Source organism: Trichomycterus rosablanca, chromosome 8, assembly GCF_030014385.1.
Source record: "Trichomycterus rosablanca isolate fTriRos1 chromosome 8, fTriRos1.hap1, whole genome shotgun sequence".
NCBI classification, from domain to species: Eukaryota; Metazoa; Chordata; class Actinopteri; order Siluriformes; family Trichomycteridae; genus Trichomycterus; species Trichomycterus rosablanca.
Genome location: NC_085995.1, coordinates 34,913,513 through 34,932,316, shown reverse-complemented (window position 1 = coordinate 34,932,316; position 18,804 = coordinate 34,913,513). Strand labels below are relative to the sequence as shown.

The 18,804-nt window shown below is 38.3% G+C and overlaps 1 protein-coding gene across 2 annotated transcripts; it reads left to right on the top strand.

The window, feature by feature from the left end:
- The first annotated feature begins 1,259 nt into the window (after positions 1 to 1,259).
- Positions 1,260 to 16,976, top strand: parvaa (parvin, alpha a). Of its 2 annotated transcripts, XR_010013531.1 has the most exons (14): positions 1,260 to 1,467; positions 7,209 to 7,298; positions 7,475 to 7,545; positions 8,609 to 8,711; positions 9,213 to 9,353; positions 9,473 to 9,588; positions 10,319 to 10,377; positions 13,192 to 13,211; positions 13,322 to 13,383; positions 13,474 to 13,542; positions 13,621 to 13,722; positions 14,560 to 14,632; positions 15,453 to 15,613; positions 16,748 to 16,976. XR_010013531.1 is itself a non-coding variant. In XM_063000781.1 (13 exons), exons 1-13 carry the CDS (start codon positions 1,338 to 1,340, stop codon positions 15,527 to 15,529), a joined length of 1,113 nt encoding a protein of 370 aa, XP_062856851.1. In that variant the 5' UTR covers positions 1,260 to 1,337; the 3' UTR covers positions 15,530 to 15,671. The 2 variants fall into 2 exon arrangements, 1 of the variants encoding a protein (XP_062856851.1); XM_063000781.1 differs by lacking the exon at positions 16,748 to 16,976 and having other exon boundaries at positions 15,453 to 15,671.
- The last annotated feature ends 1,828 nt before the right edge of the window (positions 16,977 to 18,804 follow it).

The window sequence follows — 18,804 nt, the reverse complement described above, 5'->3', positions numbered from 1 at the left end:
TACTACAAAAACAATTTTATGTTAATTTTAAGATTACGTCTATTTATCTAAAGAAAGGTTATAATGAAACCGTTTATCAAGCTCCCACTTCATCTAATGAGTTAGGGACCGTCATCAAACTAACTGAGAAACGTAGGAGACATTTGCTCTGCACTTATCCAGACTAATAAATCCATTTAAATCTTGTATATAATTTGTATATTTGAAATATAAATTTATTACAGATTTATTGATCTTTATTTAAATGTAATGTAAAAGAAATACTATGTTATTTAAAAAAAATAAGGTGTGTGTAGTAGGTGAGAAACATTGATGTGTTTGTGTAAAAATTGTTTGACATTAATTCATCAAATCATACAAGATTTAAATGGATTTATTAGTCTGGATAAGTGCAGAGTAAATGTCTCCTACGTTTCTCAGTTAGTTTGATGACGGTCCCTAACTCATTAGATGAAGTGGGAGCTTGATAAACGGTTTCATTATAACCTTTCTTTAGATAAATAGACGTAATCTTAAAATTAACATAAAATTGTTTTTGTAGTATGTTGACTATTTTTATTCGTGTAAGAAATTATAAAATAAGTCTTATGTGTTTTTTAAAGCACTTATTTAGATCGGAATGCCGAATGTCAGACAAATGTTGAATAATAAACTAAGTTTAGACATTGTTGCTCCTAAAGAAGAATCTTGATCGGTACAACAAGCTGCAGGGTTACACAAACTACAGCATCATGCATGTGTGCAAACTGTCTCTCCATCAGCAGATACGCTTCCATCAGCTATGCAGCATCTGAGGTAATGAACTTTTCTCGTTTTAACGACATCCTTTTCTCGTTTTAACGACATCCTTTCTCGTTATAACGACATACTGACGGTATTTTTTATTTTATCTGTGTGGCAGTAGTACGCTTCCGTAGATACTACTGTATAAACTACAAAAAGTTAGCTGCGAGAGTAACAATATTGGATGAGAACAGATTTCTGTGTAACAGCGGTTCTGTTGTAGCATGCTGGAGCGTGGTAACAGATTTCGACGGGAACATATTTTAGTGTAATCAGGCGCTGAATTCTGTATCCATGACGCGGCGTTCACATGCGCGCTTTGGCCTTTGGAAATAGTGGGCGTGGTTAAATCCATATAAGGCCAGACCATTGTGAATCTCTGCCGGAGGGAGGGGGGCGATAATCCAGGTCTGAAGGCGTGGCCAAATATGTGGAATTCCGTTTCCGTTTCTGGGATTTTTTTCCACCCGAAGCAACAGTGTGAGAAAGTGAGATAATAAACATTCATTTATTTCTTTATAAAAGTTGAGTTTGTTTGTAAGAGGTGTTTGTAGATGATGGCGACCTCTCCACAGAAGTCTCCCTCCTCTCCCGGTCCGCTGTCTCCCTCTCAGAGGAAGAAAGATGAAACTTTCCTGGGGAAGCTGGGAGGGACTCTGGTCAGGAGGAAAAAAGCTAAAGAAGGTAAAAACACACCACAGCTGCTTTATTATTATTATTATTATTATTATTATTATTATTATTATTATTTACAGTGTTTTATTTACTGTGTTAGAACACAGATATACACCGTTATTTAAACAAATGTTTATTTGTTTATTAGCATTTTAACGTCATGTTTTACACTTTGGTTACATTCATGACAGGCAGAGGTGGAAAGAGTACTAAAATATTGTACTCTTAGTAAGTAAAAGTACTATTACTTTAATGAATTTTTACTTAAGTAAAAGTAAAATAAAAAAAAAGTACAATTATTAGTCTAAAATCTACTCTAGTAAAAAGTAACTCATTTAAAATGTATTCAGAGTAAACGTTACTTAGTTACTTTTTTAACAGAAGGAGGGGGGGGGGGGGGGGGGGGGTGTCTCTCCTGTGTAATGCAAACAGGACAAGTGGATATAAATCTCACAATAGTTGTTTTTAATTCAAATATAATAGAAAAAAACATGTTGATACAACATTTAAAACATTTAGGGATGTGTAATGTGTCACTTTAGTACAGACCATCCCATAAAACTGTATAACCACTGAAGTTGGCATTAATTGTGGATTCTATAGACCAGCCTTCTTTTCATCACCAACAAATACCAAACAACAGTCAGACTGCAAATCTCATAACTATAAACAAGTCAAGGTTACAAGTGTTGTGACTTTCACTAAATGACCCAAAGAAAACCTTCAAGTTGTCAGACAAAACTTTGCCATTCTTTGACATCAGACTATGTTGTCAAATAACGAAAGATCAAACTCCAAACATGTTAAACTTTTAAAATCACCCTTCCCTCCCTACTTTATACCTAGATTACAGCTCCTTTATTTTAGCACCAGTTTATTTCCCATCCCAGAATTCACTGCAGCAGTTTCCCAGTTACTCAGTAACGGATGTTATTTAAAATGTAGCGAATTACAATTCTTAATACAAAACATACTTAAGTAAAAGTAAAATTACTGGTTGTAAAATCTACTTTAAAAAGTACAAGTACACAAAAACACTACTCAGTTACAGTAACGCGAGTAAATGTAATTCGTTACTTTCCACCTCTGATGACAGGAACGGTAGTTACTCGTTACACAAGATTCATCAGTTCACAAGGTTAAATCAAACACAGTCATGGACAATCTTATATCTCCAATTCACCTCACTTGCATGTCTTTGGACTGTGGGAGGAAACTGGAGAACCCGGAGTAAACCCACATAGACTCGGGGAGAACATGCAAACTCCACACAGAAAGGACCCGGACCGCCCCACCACCTTCTTGCTGTGAGGCGACAGTGCTACCCACTTAGCCACCGTGCCTCCCATGATGAGAAGTTTGTGAGACTCAGTACAGTAACTTCACTCCAGACTCAAATCCTCAACCACACACTGTGTGTACTCAATTTACATTTTACATTTTTCAGCATTTGGCAGACACTTTTATCCAAAGCGACTTACAGTTATGACTGAACATGATTTTAAGCAATTGAGGGTTAAGGGCCTTGCTCAGGGGCCCAACAGTGGCAACTTGGTGGTGGTGGGGCTTGAACCGGCAGCCTTCTGATTACTAGTCCAGTACCTTAACCACTGAGCTATCACTGCCCCTAGAGTCCCACAGTTCCTCTAGATTCACACAAACACACATTTCTAATTATATCGTAAGAGAGTTACACATTCTTTAAATAAGATAAGATAAGATTCCTTTATTGATCCCCATTGGGGAAATTCGAGTGTTACAGCAGCTCCAGCACAGAGTAAATAGTAATTAAAACAGAGTAGACTAATATAAAAATAAAATAAAACTTTATATATACACTGATCAGCCATAACATTAAAACCACCTTGTTTCTATCAGGTCCACTTTTATCAGCTCCACTTACCATATAGAAGCACTTTGTAGTTCTACAATTACTGACAGTAGTCCATCTGTTTCTCTACATACTTTTTTAGCCTGCTTTCACCCTGTTCTTCAATGGCCGGGACCACCACAGAGCAGGTATTATTTAGGTGGTGGATCATTCTCAGCACTGCAGTGACACTGACATGGTGGTGGTGTGTTAGTGTGTGTTGTGCTGGTATGAGTGGATAAGACACAGCAGCACTGATGGAGTTTTTAAATACCATGTCCACTTACTGTCCACTCTATTACTCCTACCTAGTTGGTTCACCTTGTAGATGTAAAGTCAGAGACGATCACTCATCTATTGCTGCTGTTTGAGTTGGTCATCTTCTAGACCTTCATCAGTGGTCACAGGACGCTGTTATTGTATTATTGAGAGCTGGGGTTTGAATCTCAGCAGTGCTATTAGCCGGTTGGGTGTCTACTCAGATATGATTGGCTATGTCTGTGGGGGAGTGGCCAAACAGTTTAGCCATTGGGAGGTGTACTTGTAAATGTGCTTTCAGTGCCGGTCACAAGCCCGAACAACAAAGGAGGTTTGTGTCAGGAAGGGTATCCAGAATAAAACTGTTGCTAAATCAGGTGTGCAGACCAGAATGATGCACTGTGGCAACGACTAATGCAGGTACAGCTGAAAGGAAGAATTATTAATATTGTTTTATAATTATTATTATTACTCATTGTGTAGTAAAGGGAAACAGTCATGTTTGTGTAAATGCTGTGTAATGCCAGCCACAAACCATTTATAAGCAAAAAAATCTAACCAAGGCTTGAGGTAGTTTAGCATTTGTAGTTACAAGCTGAACTACAGCAGCAGGTCCTCTTTTTGTGTAAAATTCTAGTCATGTAGCAATTGGGATCTACCATGTTTTCATTTTAATGTTGCAAAGCTGGAGCGAAAGGGCTTCTGGGGGCATTTCTGTAATGTGTCTGTCATCAAGAGTGTAAACAAGCCAGTCTGTGTTTTCAGATGCTGTTTATTAAAATATATGATTCCAGTGTTCACATTGTTTCAGTGCTCTTGTTACAGTGCTGTATAAAGTAAGGTCCAGTGGTGGAGTATGTGTGTATTCTAACCATGTAGGGTAATGCTGGGTGTACAAGCTCTCGGTGCTAATGATCCACAGCTGAGGTACAAGATGTGACAAGCTGTATATTCACACTCCTCTTATTTAGGACAACTTAAGCACCATTGAGATTAAGGTTTAAATGCTGGCATTTAAAAAAATAAATAAATAAATTGAAAAAAACACCCTGCTGTCTTCAAATTCAATAAATCTATCTATCCACCTTCCTTTCTACTCGTCTGTCTTTTCATCTAGGCTTCTCATCTAGGCTATATATCCACCTATCAATCCACCCTCCTGTGTTGAGCAACAAGTACTTTATACCATACTAAACTTCACACATAAAATAATTCAAATATAATGATGAACCTGGTGCTTACCAGGGAACGACAGTGTAGGATTGTAGAACATGACGACTTGTTGTGGTCACAGAATATTGTAATAAGATGATTATGTAGTAATTCTGTCTGGGCTTTGCGTAATGTATGACAATTTCCTAAACTGAGTCACAGTGACTTGTCAGCGCTAACTGCAGAATTAATATGCCAGGTTGGATCTGCCTGGTTTACCAGCCCTGAAGTGCATGTACATGACCACTCACACACTGCTAAATCTTGCAATGGTGGTTTTTAACCTGAAAACTGCACTGGTACTGTAAATATAGATGGACCGAGACTGTACGTCAGTAATCTTTATTAATTTTCTTGTTGTTGTGTTCGCTACTCAGCTTGTGTTGCAAAGCTGATAGCAAAGGTCCTGCTGAAAACTACCAGGAAGTTTGGGGAGGGGGGAGGGGGGGGGGGGGGGCTTAGGTGTTACACAGCAGTGTTAAAAGCATGTCATGCATGCGGATGTCAGTGTTGACACTGAGCTGAGTCTGAAATGGTGTTGATTGCAAGGATGTGATGCTCACTAGGAGGATTTGGCGATCCAGCACAGAATGTTTCCTCTTTAGGCATTGCTGCAGTAATGCATGCTGGGGAATGGCAGGGGTGAAGAGCTCACAGCCTTTAGACGTGTTATTGACAGGGGGGTGTTTTGAACATCGGCCTCAAACTGCTCCTTTTGTTAAAGTAATAAGTGTTGCTTGATGAGAGAAGTCTGAGTGATGTGTATTGTTTTCTTACATTTTGTCATGTACCAGGTTTATAATATCATAATGTTGCATTTAATATATTTCCTAACTGTTATTTGACTTTTTGAATGGCAGGCTAAGTTAAAATAAACCACATATTTTAACATAATGAAAATAATAATAGAAGTAGTAGTAGTAATAATAATACTAATATTGATAACAATGTCACATTTGGGATTAATTGATTGTGAGCCAGACGTCCTACATCAATGTCTTCTTAAATGCTACTTTGACTGAATAATCACTTATTTCCTCACTCCAAAATCTTGTGGAAAGCCTTTTATAGATATAATTGTTACATTTTCACATTTATATATTGTTTTAGTGCCACATTTATATAGCTATAAATGTAAATCTTTACAGTGTGTACTATACTTTTGATGTATGTAACAAGCTACTGAGGCCTTAATTTTCTATCTATCTATCTATCTATCTATCTATCTATCTATCTATCTATCTATCTATCTATCTATCTATCTATCTATCCTCTATCTATCTATCTATCTATCTATCTATCTATCTATCTATCTATCTATCTATCTATCTATCTATCCTCTATCTATCTATCTATCTATCTATCTATCTATCTATCTATCTATCTATCTATCTATCTATCCTCTATCTATCTATCTATCTATCTATCTATCTATCTATCTATCTATCTATCTATCTATCTATCTATCTATCCTCTATCTATCTATCTATCTATCTATCTATCTATCTATCTATCTATCTATCTATCTATCTATCTATCTATCTATCTATCTATCTATCTATCTATCTATCCTCTATCTATCTATCTATCTATCTATCTATCTATCTATCTATCTATCTATCTATCTATCTATCCTCTATCTATCTATCTATCTATCTATCTATCTATCTATCTATCTATCTATCTATCTATCTATCTATCTATCTATCTATCCTCTATCTATCTATCTATCTATCTGTAGCCTAGTGGCAAAGGTTGCTGGTTCTAGCCTCACCACTGCCAGGTTGCTGCTATTGGGCCCTTGAGCAAGGCCCTTAGCCCTCAATTGCTCAGACTGTATACTGTAACTGTAATGTAAGTCGCTTTGGATAAAGGCGTCTGCTAAATGCCTAAAATGTAAATGTAAATATCTATCTATCCATCTATCCATCCATCCATCTATCCATCCATCCATCCATCCATCCAACCATCCAACCATCCATCCATCCATCCATCCATCCATTTGTAGTTGGTGGGGGGAATGTTGCAACTTATGAATAATGCAGTTTAGGATGCCCAACAAACTTATATTCAATATTATATTCAAACTTATATTATGTCCACATACCTTTGGCCATGTACTATAAACAATGACCTATGAGATTGGATTTAATATTGTCTCATCTAATCCTGATTGGAAAGGTTCAGTATCAGATCACTACCGAGTTCCAGACAGTAATGAAAGCTTTTATACTGGTATTGTAAAAGAAAATAGCAAAAAAGTTCTGCATTTATTTATGAGGTTCTACTTAGTCATCAAACACCAAATGACATCATGAAAAGATGCACAACAAACACAAAACTGGCATAAATTGTTCATATGTAATCCCATTTGTTGACACAATTTCTTGTCCTGCTATATTTTCTGTAGTGTCCGAGCTGCAGGAGGAGGGCATGAATGCCATAAACCTGCCTCTAAGTCCCACTCCATATGAGCTGCATCCGGAGGACACCATGCTGGGTGAGTCAAGCTCAGCATCAGCACAAACACACTCGTGTAATAAAACACACTGTGTTTCCATTCCTTGTGACGCCACTTGTATCATGTAAATTTCACCTACATGTACAGCATGTGGTTTCTACTTTGTGTCCTGCTTTACAGTCATTGAGTCTTTGTCTTTATCTGTGTTCCAACAGAAGAGAATGAGGTTCGAACCATGGTGGATCCTAACTCCAAGAACGATCCCAAACTACAGGAATTGATCAAAGTTAGTATGAGAAATGCCTAGAAAGGTTTGCATTTTAAATGCTGATAAAAATTCAAGTGAGCTGTACTGTACTCTTGAGGAATAAACACTCATTACAAATTCCTACAGGTCTACAGTCAGCTCCAAAATTACAGTGGATATAAAAAATCTGCACACTCATGGTACAATGCCAGCTTTTTCTGATGTAAAAAATAAGACCAAGATAAATCCTTTCAGAACTTTATTCAGCTTTGATGTGACCTATTATTTGTACAATTCAATTAACAAGCAAACTAAAAATCATTTAGAGGGAAAATTAAAATAAAAACCTAAAATAACATAAGAAGGTGAAAATAAATCAGAAATTATTTATATTGATCTGATTTTTTTTATATAAAAACCTGGCATTTTACCAGGAGTGTGTAGACTTTTTATATCCACTGTATGAGCACTGTTAGATAAGAGCACGTATGTATTATATTGTCCTGCTGAAAAATTTAACCATGACCATGTTTTAGATTCCTGAGGCTGTCAGGTTTTCTTTAGCAATCTCTTGGAACAATCATGGAGTCTCTCATGCCATAAATCCTTAAAGTGTTTTCAGCACCTTTTGGTGGAAAAAGCAGCCCCAAAACATCATAAGTATCAAATATATAACTTTTGAACTACATAATTTGCCTTTAGAAATGGTCCAAGCTGCTGTATCATCTAGTAAACTTTAGTTGCTTACAAAGGCTTTCTTCTGACATGCTTTTTTAAAAGAGAAGTTGCCTGTCATCAAATATTTATACCTCATGGAAAGAAGTCATCTTGTATTATCCTTTAAGAGGTCCTAAACACTTAAGATGTAAGTTTTATGTCAATTTTAGTCATAGTTTGTTCCACTTTAGATTACAGCATGGCATCACACTGCTGGAAATCTTTTAAGTGACATTTAGATTCAACATGCCTGCATTTATCAATATTGAGTGTCTAGTTCAGTTATCAATATCATTCGGTTAATCGACATTGTTCTACTGCTTATAAAAATAACTTGACTGCCAGTTATTCGTTTAATCACATTTTACTAACATGTCTCAATCAGGTGCTCATCGATTGGATCAATGACGTGCTGGTTGGTGAGAGGATCATTGTAAAAGACTTGGCGGAGGATCTGTACGACGGACAAGTTCTGCAGAAACTCTTTGGTGAGCGTCAACTCACTCTAAATCAGGACTGAAAGACACCAAGCCAACTGCTGACCGCTGACTAATTTTGCCTGTAGTTTTTGTGGTGTTCCCTCCTGCCAATAGCACTGTGTGCTAGGCCAGCATTTGTTTTGTGTTGGGGCGAATAGGGGAATTGGCTTAATCCAAAAGATGGAAAAATCCCAAAAATGACAAACTGACACAGAAAAGGCTTGGACTCAACAAGACCTGAGAAGATGGGACAGAGCAAATGTTTGACTTGTATATTTTAAGGTATGACCGACCACAACTTCACCATTAGTGAAGTAAAAATCTAATCAAAGTTAAGAGCTTATTACATGACTTTTATTTATTTATGCTGGATGTGTCAGAGGAGGAAGCAGAATGTGTAGAGTACAAGGATTTTTTACTGATCAAATATAACCTACTAAATAATAACTCAGTGTTCTTATTCTGTATTCATATTGTTATGTGTTTTGTTATGTGTATCTCAATCTGCAGAGAAGTTGGAGGGGGAAAAGCTGAACGTAGCAGAAGTAACACAGTCGGAGATCGCTCAAAAGCAGAAACTGCAGACAGTTCTGGAGCGCATCAATGATGCTCTCAAAGTTTCCACCAGAAACACCAAGTGGAACGTTGACTGTACGTTTCTTCATTATTTCTGCACATTTGTAAATCAGAAATGCAAGTTGTGCAGGTGTGTAATTATCAGCTAGTCTGTAAATAACCACAAGATCTTGTTTTCTCTATTCCTGTATTAGCTGTTCATGCTAAGAGTATGGTGGCAATCCTGCACCTGCTGGTGGCGCTGTCTCAGCACTTCAGAGCTCCAATTCGCCTTCCCGAACATGTCTCCATACAGGTGGTGGTGGTTCAGGTAGGAATTTTTGCTCTTACTTTTTGCGGTGTTATTTAAGATTATCGTGCTGTTAATTCCCCACTCACCAGAAACATGGTGAAAGTAAGTAAACTGCTCTAAACTAAATGTGAATATTAGTATGTGTTGACAGGGCTTGGTGGTGTTTTGATTGGCGAGGATTTGTGCCCTTGGCCAGTTTGTATTGGAGCCATAGTTCCCAGGTGGCACCAAACCCATTGGACACTTGGCCAAAATGAAGCGGTTTATACAAATAAATAAACACAAATAAATAATCTTGTCTTCAAGTGTTGCAATAGTGGATCATTCTGGTCTGCACACCTAATCTGACACCTTTCCTGACTAAACCCTCCTTTTTTTCATCTGGGCTTGAGACTGGCATTTAGAGCACACTGACAGGTGCACCTTGCAATGGCTGGGCTGTTCAACCACCCCTCTCAGACATATTCAATCTGTCAGTGTAGATGCCCGAATAGTCGATAGCACCGCTGAGATTTAAACCACGGATCTCAGCAGTACTGTTATTGCGTATTTTACCCCTGCCCCACTAAAATAATTCTTTACTCTTTAGGCTATGAACACCACAGCCTGACACTATAGTTAAGCTCTTCTTCATGACTTACTGTTTGACATTTAGAGTGTCAGGCATTCATGAGATCACCCAGATGTTTCCTGTCTTCTCTCAATGCTTTTATTCAGTATTATGTGTTTTTTGCTTTCTAAATGTCAGAAGCGGGAGGGAATTCTGCAGTCTCGTCAGATTCAGGAGGAGATCACAGGCAACACTGAGTAAGTACTGAGAGTCAATGGTTCTCGAATCTTTTTCAGTCCTGTCCATCTGAGACTCAAACCCTAAACCTCCTGCTCGATACCAGAATAGTAAACATGGTCTTGATTCATATAACCATACCGTCTAAGGTAGATGTTACATGTGCTAGTTAAATCTGTGTACATGTGCACAATTCTAAATGCACTATATGGTCAGAAATATGTGGACAACCTTCTGATTATTGAGTTCAGGTGTTTTAAACACGCCCATTGCTAAGAGTATAAATTTGATTCTATCAAATAAATGATATTCTTCTCTGTAAACTTTTATGTGTATCATCCAGAATCTAGATTTTTACATTTTGTTGGCTGCACAAGTGCAGTTTCCTCAGGGCATAAGGCTACTTGGATGCAGCAGCCTGTAGCTCAAATGTGATGTAGATGTTTTCTATTAGTGAATGTAATGAAGTAAATTAAAACTCAAAACTCACCTGCTGCACCATTCAACATACACCTAAGTCTATGTGTACGCCAGTGTGGGAAATAGGACTCTGGACAGTTCTAGATCATACTCACATGTCACTGTGTTTTTTGTTTTTTTTAAAGGCCATGGGTCATTTTAAACCTCTATACACAGTTAAGTCAAAACATTAGGACCACCCACCTAATGCGCTTTCAAAACAGCTCTGACCCACTAAGACATGGACTCCACTAGACATCTGAAGAAGTCCTGTGGTATCTGGTACCAGGACATTACCAGCAGGTCATTTAACTTCTGTATGTTGAGATGTGGATGTTTTACAGTGCATCCTGGTGCTGTCTCTTCCACGGTTAAGGGATGTACATGCGCTACCAGCAGCCCAACATTTAATATATCCCTGACCATGGCATGCATAGTTAGTACAGTGAGCATTTCATGTTTTGGCTCATTTGTGTTTGAAGCTTCTAACAAACAGTTGTTGAGAGGATATTGCCTCTAGAGGTAGTGTGGTACTTGGTAGTTAGTCTCAGGTCTCATTCTAGCTTCTTGTCTGGAGATTGTTTTGTAGCTGAGCTGTTGTTGCTCTTCAGCATTTCTACTCGGCAGCACTTGCAGTTGATTATAAGACTTGATAAATAGGTGGCACCCCATTATTATTGTACAGTTTATTGCTGATGTTACATACACAGCTTACAATAAAACATTTAGTCCTGGAATGTATCATTTATGACGCCGAGAGACAACAGATTCCAACAGCAAAGACCACTAAGGCACTATTCAACAACACAAAAGCAAAGCACTCCTAAAATTCCTGTCAATAACAAAACTAAAGCAACACATATGATGCACGTACATAGACAATAAACACAACTTCACAAATTAAACCAGAATAGAGAATAAAAGACATATCACGATCTTTCCTGCCTTGAACATGGCCCAAGGGCAGAATTAGCTAAACTAAACACTAAACTAAACTAAAAGAAGAAAAACAAATTGAACCCAACGATGTGAGAGCTTACACTTCTGACAGTGTAGTGAATATACAGGGGTTGGACAAAATAACTGAAACACCTGGTTTTAGACCACAATAATTTATTAGTATGGTGTAGGGCCTCCTTTTGCGGCCAATACAGCGTCAATTCGTCTTGGAAATGACATATACAAGTCCTGCACAGTGGTCAGAGGGATTTTAAGCCATTCTTCTTGCAGGATAGTGGCCAGGTCACTACGTGATGCTGGTGGAGGAAAACGTTTCCTGACTCGCTTCTCCAAAACACCCCAAAGTGGCTCAATAATATTTAGATCTGGTGACTCTGCAGGCCATGGGAGATGTTCAACTTCACTTTCATGTTCATCAAACCTATCTTTCACCAGTCTTGCTGTGTGTATTGGTGCATTGTCATCCTGATACACGGCACCGCCATTGGATGCACATGGTCCTCCAGAATGGTTCGGTAGTCCTTGGCAGTGACGCGCCCATCTAGCACAAGTATTGGGCCAAGGGAATGCCATGAAATGGCAGCCCAAACCATCACTGAACCATCACAAACCATCACTGATCCACTGATGGTACGCTTCTTTGGGGCTTCTCCACACCGTAACTCTCCCGGATGTGGGGAAAACAGTAAAGGTGGACTCATCAGAGAACAATACATGTTTCACATTGTCCACAGCCCAAGATTTGCGCTCCTTGCACCATTGAAACCGACGTTTGGCATTGGCACGAGTGACCAAAGGTTTGGCTATAGCAGCCCGGCCGTGTATGTTGACCCTGTGGAGCTCCCGACGGACAGTTCTGGTGGAAACAGGAGAGTTGAGGTGCACATTTAATTCTGCCGTGATTTGGGCAGCCGTGGTTTTATGTTTTTTGGATACAATCCGGGTTAGCACCCGAACATCCCTTTCAGACAGCTTCCTCTTGCGTCCACAGTTAATCCTGTTGGATGTGGTTTGTCCTTCTTGGTGGTATGCTGACATTACCCTGGATACCGTGGCTCTTGATACATCACAAAGACTTGCTGTCTTGGTCACAGATGCGCCAGCAAGACGTGCACCAACAATTTGTCCTCTTTTGAACTCTGGTATGTCACCCATAATGTTGTGTGCATTGCAATATTTTGAGCAAAACTGTGCTCTTACCCTGCTAATTGAACCTTCACACTCTGCTCTTACTGGTGCAATGTGCAATAAATGAAGATTGGCCACCAGACTGGTCCAATTTAGCCATGAAACCTCCCACACTAAAATGACAGGTGTTTCAGTTATTTTGTCCAACCCCTGTATAATGCCCATGATTAATACAATTCAACCAAAGATGCAATGTTCTCATTTTTTGTGTGTGTTCTTTCTTGTAGGGCATTATCAGGCAGACATGGTAAGTGTTAATAACATTTTATTACCCACATTTTCCCTAATGCTCATAATCATTGATAAGCTTTGCAGTACATTTTTTATCCTAAATGAAATCCTGATTCATCTTCACAGAGCGTGACGCATTTGATACCTTGTTTGATCATGCACCTGACAAACTCAGTGTGGTGAAAAAGGTACTGTGGCATGTCATGACTATACATTATAATTAATACTGTAAAGCCGATAGCACTGAATCAAGCTAAAACGTTTGTATTTGTGTGCAGACACTCATCACTTTCGTCAACAAACACTTGAATAAGCTGAACTTGGAGGTGGCCGAACTGGACACGCAGGTACCACAACCCAGCTACTAATTGGGTTCTTGATGAAATCCTTTATGAACCATTTCATTAACTGTTGAGTGTGTTCAGTTTGCAGACGGTGTGTATCTGGTGCTGCTGATGGGACTCCTGGAGAGCTACTTTGTACCACTTTACAATTTCTTCCTCACTCCTGAAAACTTTGAACAAAAGGTGAGAAATCAGAACTGACTCACAGAGACTCACGTTGATTCATCTTGTACTAAATTTATATTATGTAACATAAGAAATAGTCTGTAACCTGTCTGGGGTTTCTGCTTTGTGCCCTGTGTACTGTACCCACTGGTACAGTGGCTCGGTAGGTAGAACTGTCACCTCAGAGTGTGTGTGGGTGTCTGTGTTGGTTTCCTCCGGGAGCTCCGGTTTTCTCCCACAGTCCGAAGACATGCAAGTGAAGTGAATTGGATATACAAAATTGTCCATGACTGTGTTTCACATTAAAACTTGTGAACTGATGAATCTTGTGTAACCAGTAACTACCTGTCCTGTCATGAATGTAACCAAAGTGTGTAAAATATGACATAAAATAAAATAAATAAATAAAATAAAGTGGATCCGCTGCAACTCTGACCGGGATAAAGTGGCTGATGAAAATAAAATGATAAAAAGGATAAGTGTTTAGCTACTCTAAATGAGGAGAGTGCACTGAAAATGTCCAGCAAAAAAAATCAGCAGGTACACCAGACCATGTGGGTGCAGACTTTTGCTGTACAGCTGTAATCTGCATCTGCACAGGAAATGAAAGAGTGACACACAGATGAGTATTAAGTTGAAGAAAATGTCACTCGGGTTGAATCGAGATGCAGGTTTGAATATTTACGTACATTTATGTATATGTATATGTACAGTTTGAGGATGTCAGGGAACAGCAGTGCTCTATTATGGTAGCCTGTCACTGCTGAGACCAGGATTCAAATCTCAGTGGTGCTATCGGCTGGCCTGGTGTCTTCTTGGAATAAAATATATACTGATGTGGTTTCTTCATAACAGGTCCATAACGTTTCATTCGCCTTTGAGCTGATGCAGGACGGAGGTCTCGAGAGACCCAAACCAAGACCAGAAGGTAAATACAGCACTTAAGATGTCAATTTTAAAATTGGTTTAATTTAGAAAAAAATTAAGTTATTACTTTAAAATTACTCCTTGGTAATACACTGCATGGAGATTTTTTACTGTTGCTGCTTTAATGTATTTTCATATGAAATGATATTTTAGTTACTTATTTTAACCATTGTTCAACTAATCACATGGTTCTGCCTGGGGAAGGGAGGTCAACTAAGGTTCATTGCTGTTGTTCAGTTGCAAGCTATGCTGTCTGGTTGAGGTGCCTGCACTAGTGGTGGAGCACTATTACACAGAGCTTATAGCATGTCTCACCATAAATGTTACTTCTCTTCATGAGACCACACCACTGACCGCTGAATAAATGCAGCCAGCAGCCAAGTTGCCATTGTAAGGCCCCTGAGCAAGGCCCCCAACCCTGAAAAGCTTGCATTGTAATTGTTTACAATTTACAAGTTGCTGTGGATAAATGCATCTGCTGAATGTTGTAAAAGTCTTTTTAACTAAATCAAAGTTGCTTTGGATTATGCTGAAAGACAAACTTTCCTCCTAGTTTATACATTGTGGTCGAACGCAGCACATTTTTACCAGAGATTTGTCTGTCCTGTGCAACATTCATGTCAATCCTAAGCATAGTCAGTCTCTTCTACTGAAAAGTGTCCCAAAACATGATTCTACCAACACCATGTTTTACCGGGGTGATGATGTTTCTCGGCTGACGTGCCTTGTTCAATTAATTACTGTAAAATTTTCCAGTATTAGGATTCTTTCAGAAAGAAGCGAATGTTTATATTGTAAAGATTTTTGTTTGTTTATCTTAGACATTGTGAATTGTGACCTGAAGTCGACGCTGCGAGTTCTGTACAACCTCTTTACTCGGTACAGACACGTGGAGTGAACAGAGAACCTCGGCGGAACCTCTGACCATTTCCAGAATCATTTCAGCTAATCAGCCCTACAGGACTCTATAATGGAGTATTGTGTGAGCTGTTCAGTAGCTTTGCTAACACTATGTTGCATATAAAAGCTTTATATATTAAGAGTGTTGACTGACTGTAGGTAAAATATTTATGGTTCTAGCATTCATGTGCAGAATTGCATTCCATGGTGCCAGGGTTTGTGCTTCTTTATTCCAAAGTGCCTGAAATGTATTGAACTTCACAGTTTTTCTACGTCGTTTTTATGAAGCAGTGTTGCTCTGATGAAGCAGTGTTGCTCTGATGAAGCAGTGTTGCTCTGATGAAGCAGTGTTGCTCTGATGAAGCAGTGTTGCTCTGATGAAGCAGTGTTTCATGGAGACCAAAACATTTCAGGTCGTCTTTATCGTAATTTGACTGAACGTTATGTACACAGTTCAAACAATAGCAAAGATCCAGTTATATATTTACAGTATTTTACATAAGATGTGTTTGTGGCTTTAGTTTTGCACTAAAACTACGTGGCTAAATTAGCTAATAATTATATGCAGAGGTTTTTTGTTTTTTTTAACAAAATGACGTTGATTTTTCTAACTGAAAAGAAGCCATTTTTACAAGTAGCACATTCAAACACTACACGTTTCTTCTAATCATATGATGCAGTTGCTATTTATTTGCACATTTAAAAGAATAATACATTAAGGGTAATAATCACAGTTTAGGCACCTCCTTTAGGTAGAACTCTTTTATGTCTTTATACATTTCTAGCAGCTAACAGTTTGTATTTTTGATTTGTGCTTATGCAAAAATTTATTTTCTTTTTAATAAGGAAATTAACAAAACATGGTTTTATCTATGGGTCCCAGACTAATCTAATTTCTTCACCGCTGCTTTAGAGTCTTATCACATTTCAAGTTGTTTTAAAAATCAAGAATGTTGCATTTATGTCCAAATGTTAAACCCGACCCTTAACCTTGCACAAACCAATTACTGAAATAAACTTGATAAAAATGGACTAAAATAATAAAAATCAAGGAATCTCTATCAGTGCTAATCTTTTTATTTAGCAGTTTTATACACTATATAGTCAAAGGTTTGTATTGCTGTTAAAGTAGTTGATTTAAAAAATTGGAATTAATAAAATGCTTCTTATATAATCAAGGTCAGTAAATATGTGGTTTCATGTGTTTGTTATGAAGGAACTCCAGTGGCCTCTCCGTTCCTTCACCTCACACAAAACTGCTCTGCTGGAGGGGAAATGGGGAAATGGTCTGCTCAAAAATTAATCCATAATGCTAATTATTTACTACTTTAGAGGTATCAAATCTGCTAACAACGGCTTTACAGCAAAATACCTGTTATTAATTTGTGCTGTTCGAAAACTTTTTCCTTTTAATTTATGTTTATTAAACATATTTTCACATGTACATACATATTCTTACCTTTTTTGTTCAAATTTATAGTCAAAAGACATGTATAAATATAAACTTAATGTATACACTAAAGCATCCACTTCGAAATCTATAAAATAGGTTTTAGATCAGCAGATTCCCCCCTTACTTCCCAATCTGGTCACTTCCACTCCCTATTGTGATTCTTCTTCCATTTGCACCACCCTCGTTTTTGCTTGAGAGAGCAGCAAATTTTCACACGTCCCTCGACATGTATGCATGGCTGCTTCTTTTTACTACCCAGCAGTGACTTACATTTACATTTTCAGCATTTAGCAGACACTTTTTATCCAAAGTGACTTACATTGTTAAGGGTTAAGGGCCTTGCTCAAGGGCCCAACAGTGGCAACCTGGCAGTGGTGGGGTTTGAACCAGCTTCTGCTTACTAGTCCAGTACTGCCCACTAGGCTACAGCTGACTTCCCACACAGTCATGCTATGCATCATGTGAACCAGTCCAAGAGACGGTATATCACAGAGAGAACAATCCCCATCCGACCTTCCCTCGATCAGATACGGCTACCTGTCTCAATTGTAAAAACATGCCGCACTGGTGAGTTAGCATAGTAGTGCCCCTAACATTTACATCATATGTAAATCAAGTGTCAACAGGATTCCACAAATTGTTAGGGTCAGGCAATCAAAAATAATGTAGGATAGATGGATAGATGGAATGCCTGTATTTGCCATTTATACATATACTAATAAACAGAACAATGAAATTCTTCAGTGGAACAGGGGTCAGAGTGCAGATTTGGATTCAGACCTTGCCATCAGTCTGTAAGGAGTTTGACCCTTTCTTTGTACTCTATCTGCATGAGTTTCATCTTGATACTTTGGGGGTTTCTGCCCACCTTTCAAAACCATACAGAAAGACTCACCCAGCTTCAAATACTTTACCATGAATAAGCCCAACATAAAGTATGATTTATTTGGTGCAGTACATTTGTGCTAATGCGTCTGACTGGCACTGACGATGTGAAAGACTGTGAAAAGACATCAGACTGATTGAAAAGTGGTTGTTTGCTACTGGAAATGTTCTGCTCTCCGTTGCTTTCTGTGGTTGACAGGATGGATCTGTGTTGTGGAGAAATCTGTCAGAATGCATCTGATTTCATTTGTGCTCTTGTTCAGCAGAGCAGAGATACAATCAAGAAACAATGAAACACTGAGAGAAAAGGACTGTCTTTGTCTTTATTTCTTTTCTTGGTCTGATGTCTGAGAATAAAACTGAAAGACTGTGTATTGCTTTATTATGTAAAATATTTATTATACTGTATTATTATAACATATAGTCAATGTGTTTTAAATACCATTAGTCAAGGTCAAGTAAAGGTAAACTTATTTGTGTTTTTTGTCCTCTGGAAGTGCCAGCTCAGCGATTCTGAGGACTGTCAGGGAACGTTTGATCAATAATGATTATTTAAAATTAGGGGTTTTTAAACTGATTCCAGGGAAAGAAGAAAGTGGAGGCAAAATCTAATACCTCTTATCATTGCAGTAAAACATTTATTACTGTAGGGCAATCAGAGACATTTTTAAGTGACTGATACTCAAAAACTGTAAAAATGATCAGTAAAAAGTCATTTTGGATGTGGACTAACAATGTAAAAACTATTTGATTTCATGTTGCCTCTAAACTAAGGACATCTCAATCTGATATCACTTGTACCCCTGACCGACTAGACTATCAGGTACTGTTTTGGCACCGCTGGTCACAGCATTTCCTCCATTCCTTCCTCGATCTTGCCAGTCTTCTCCATGTTGGTCCCATCCGTATTCTTATCTCGTCTTCCCATCGTCATG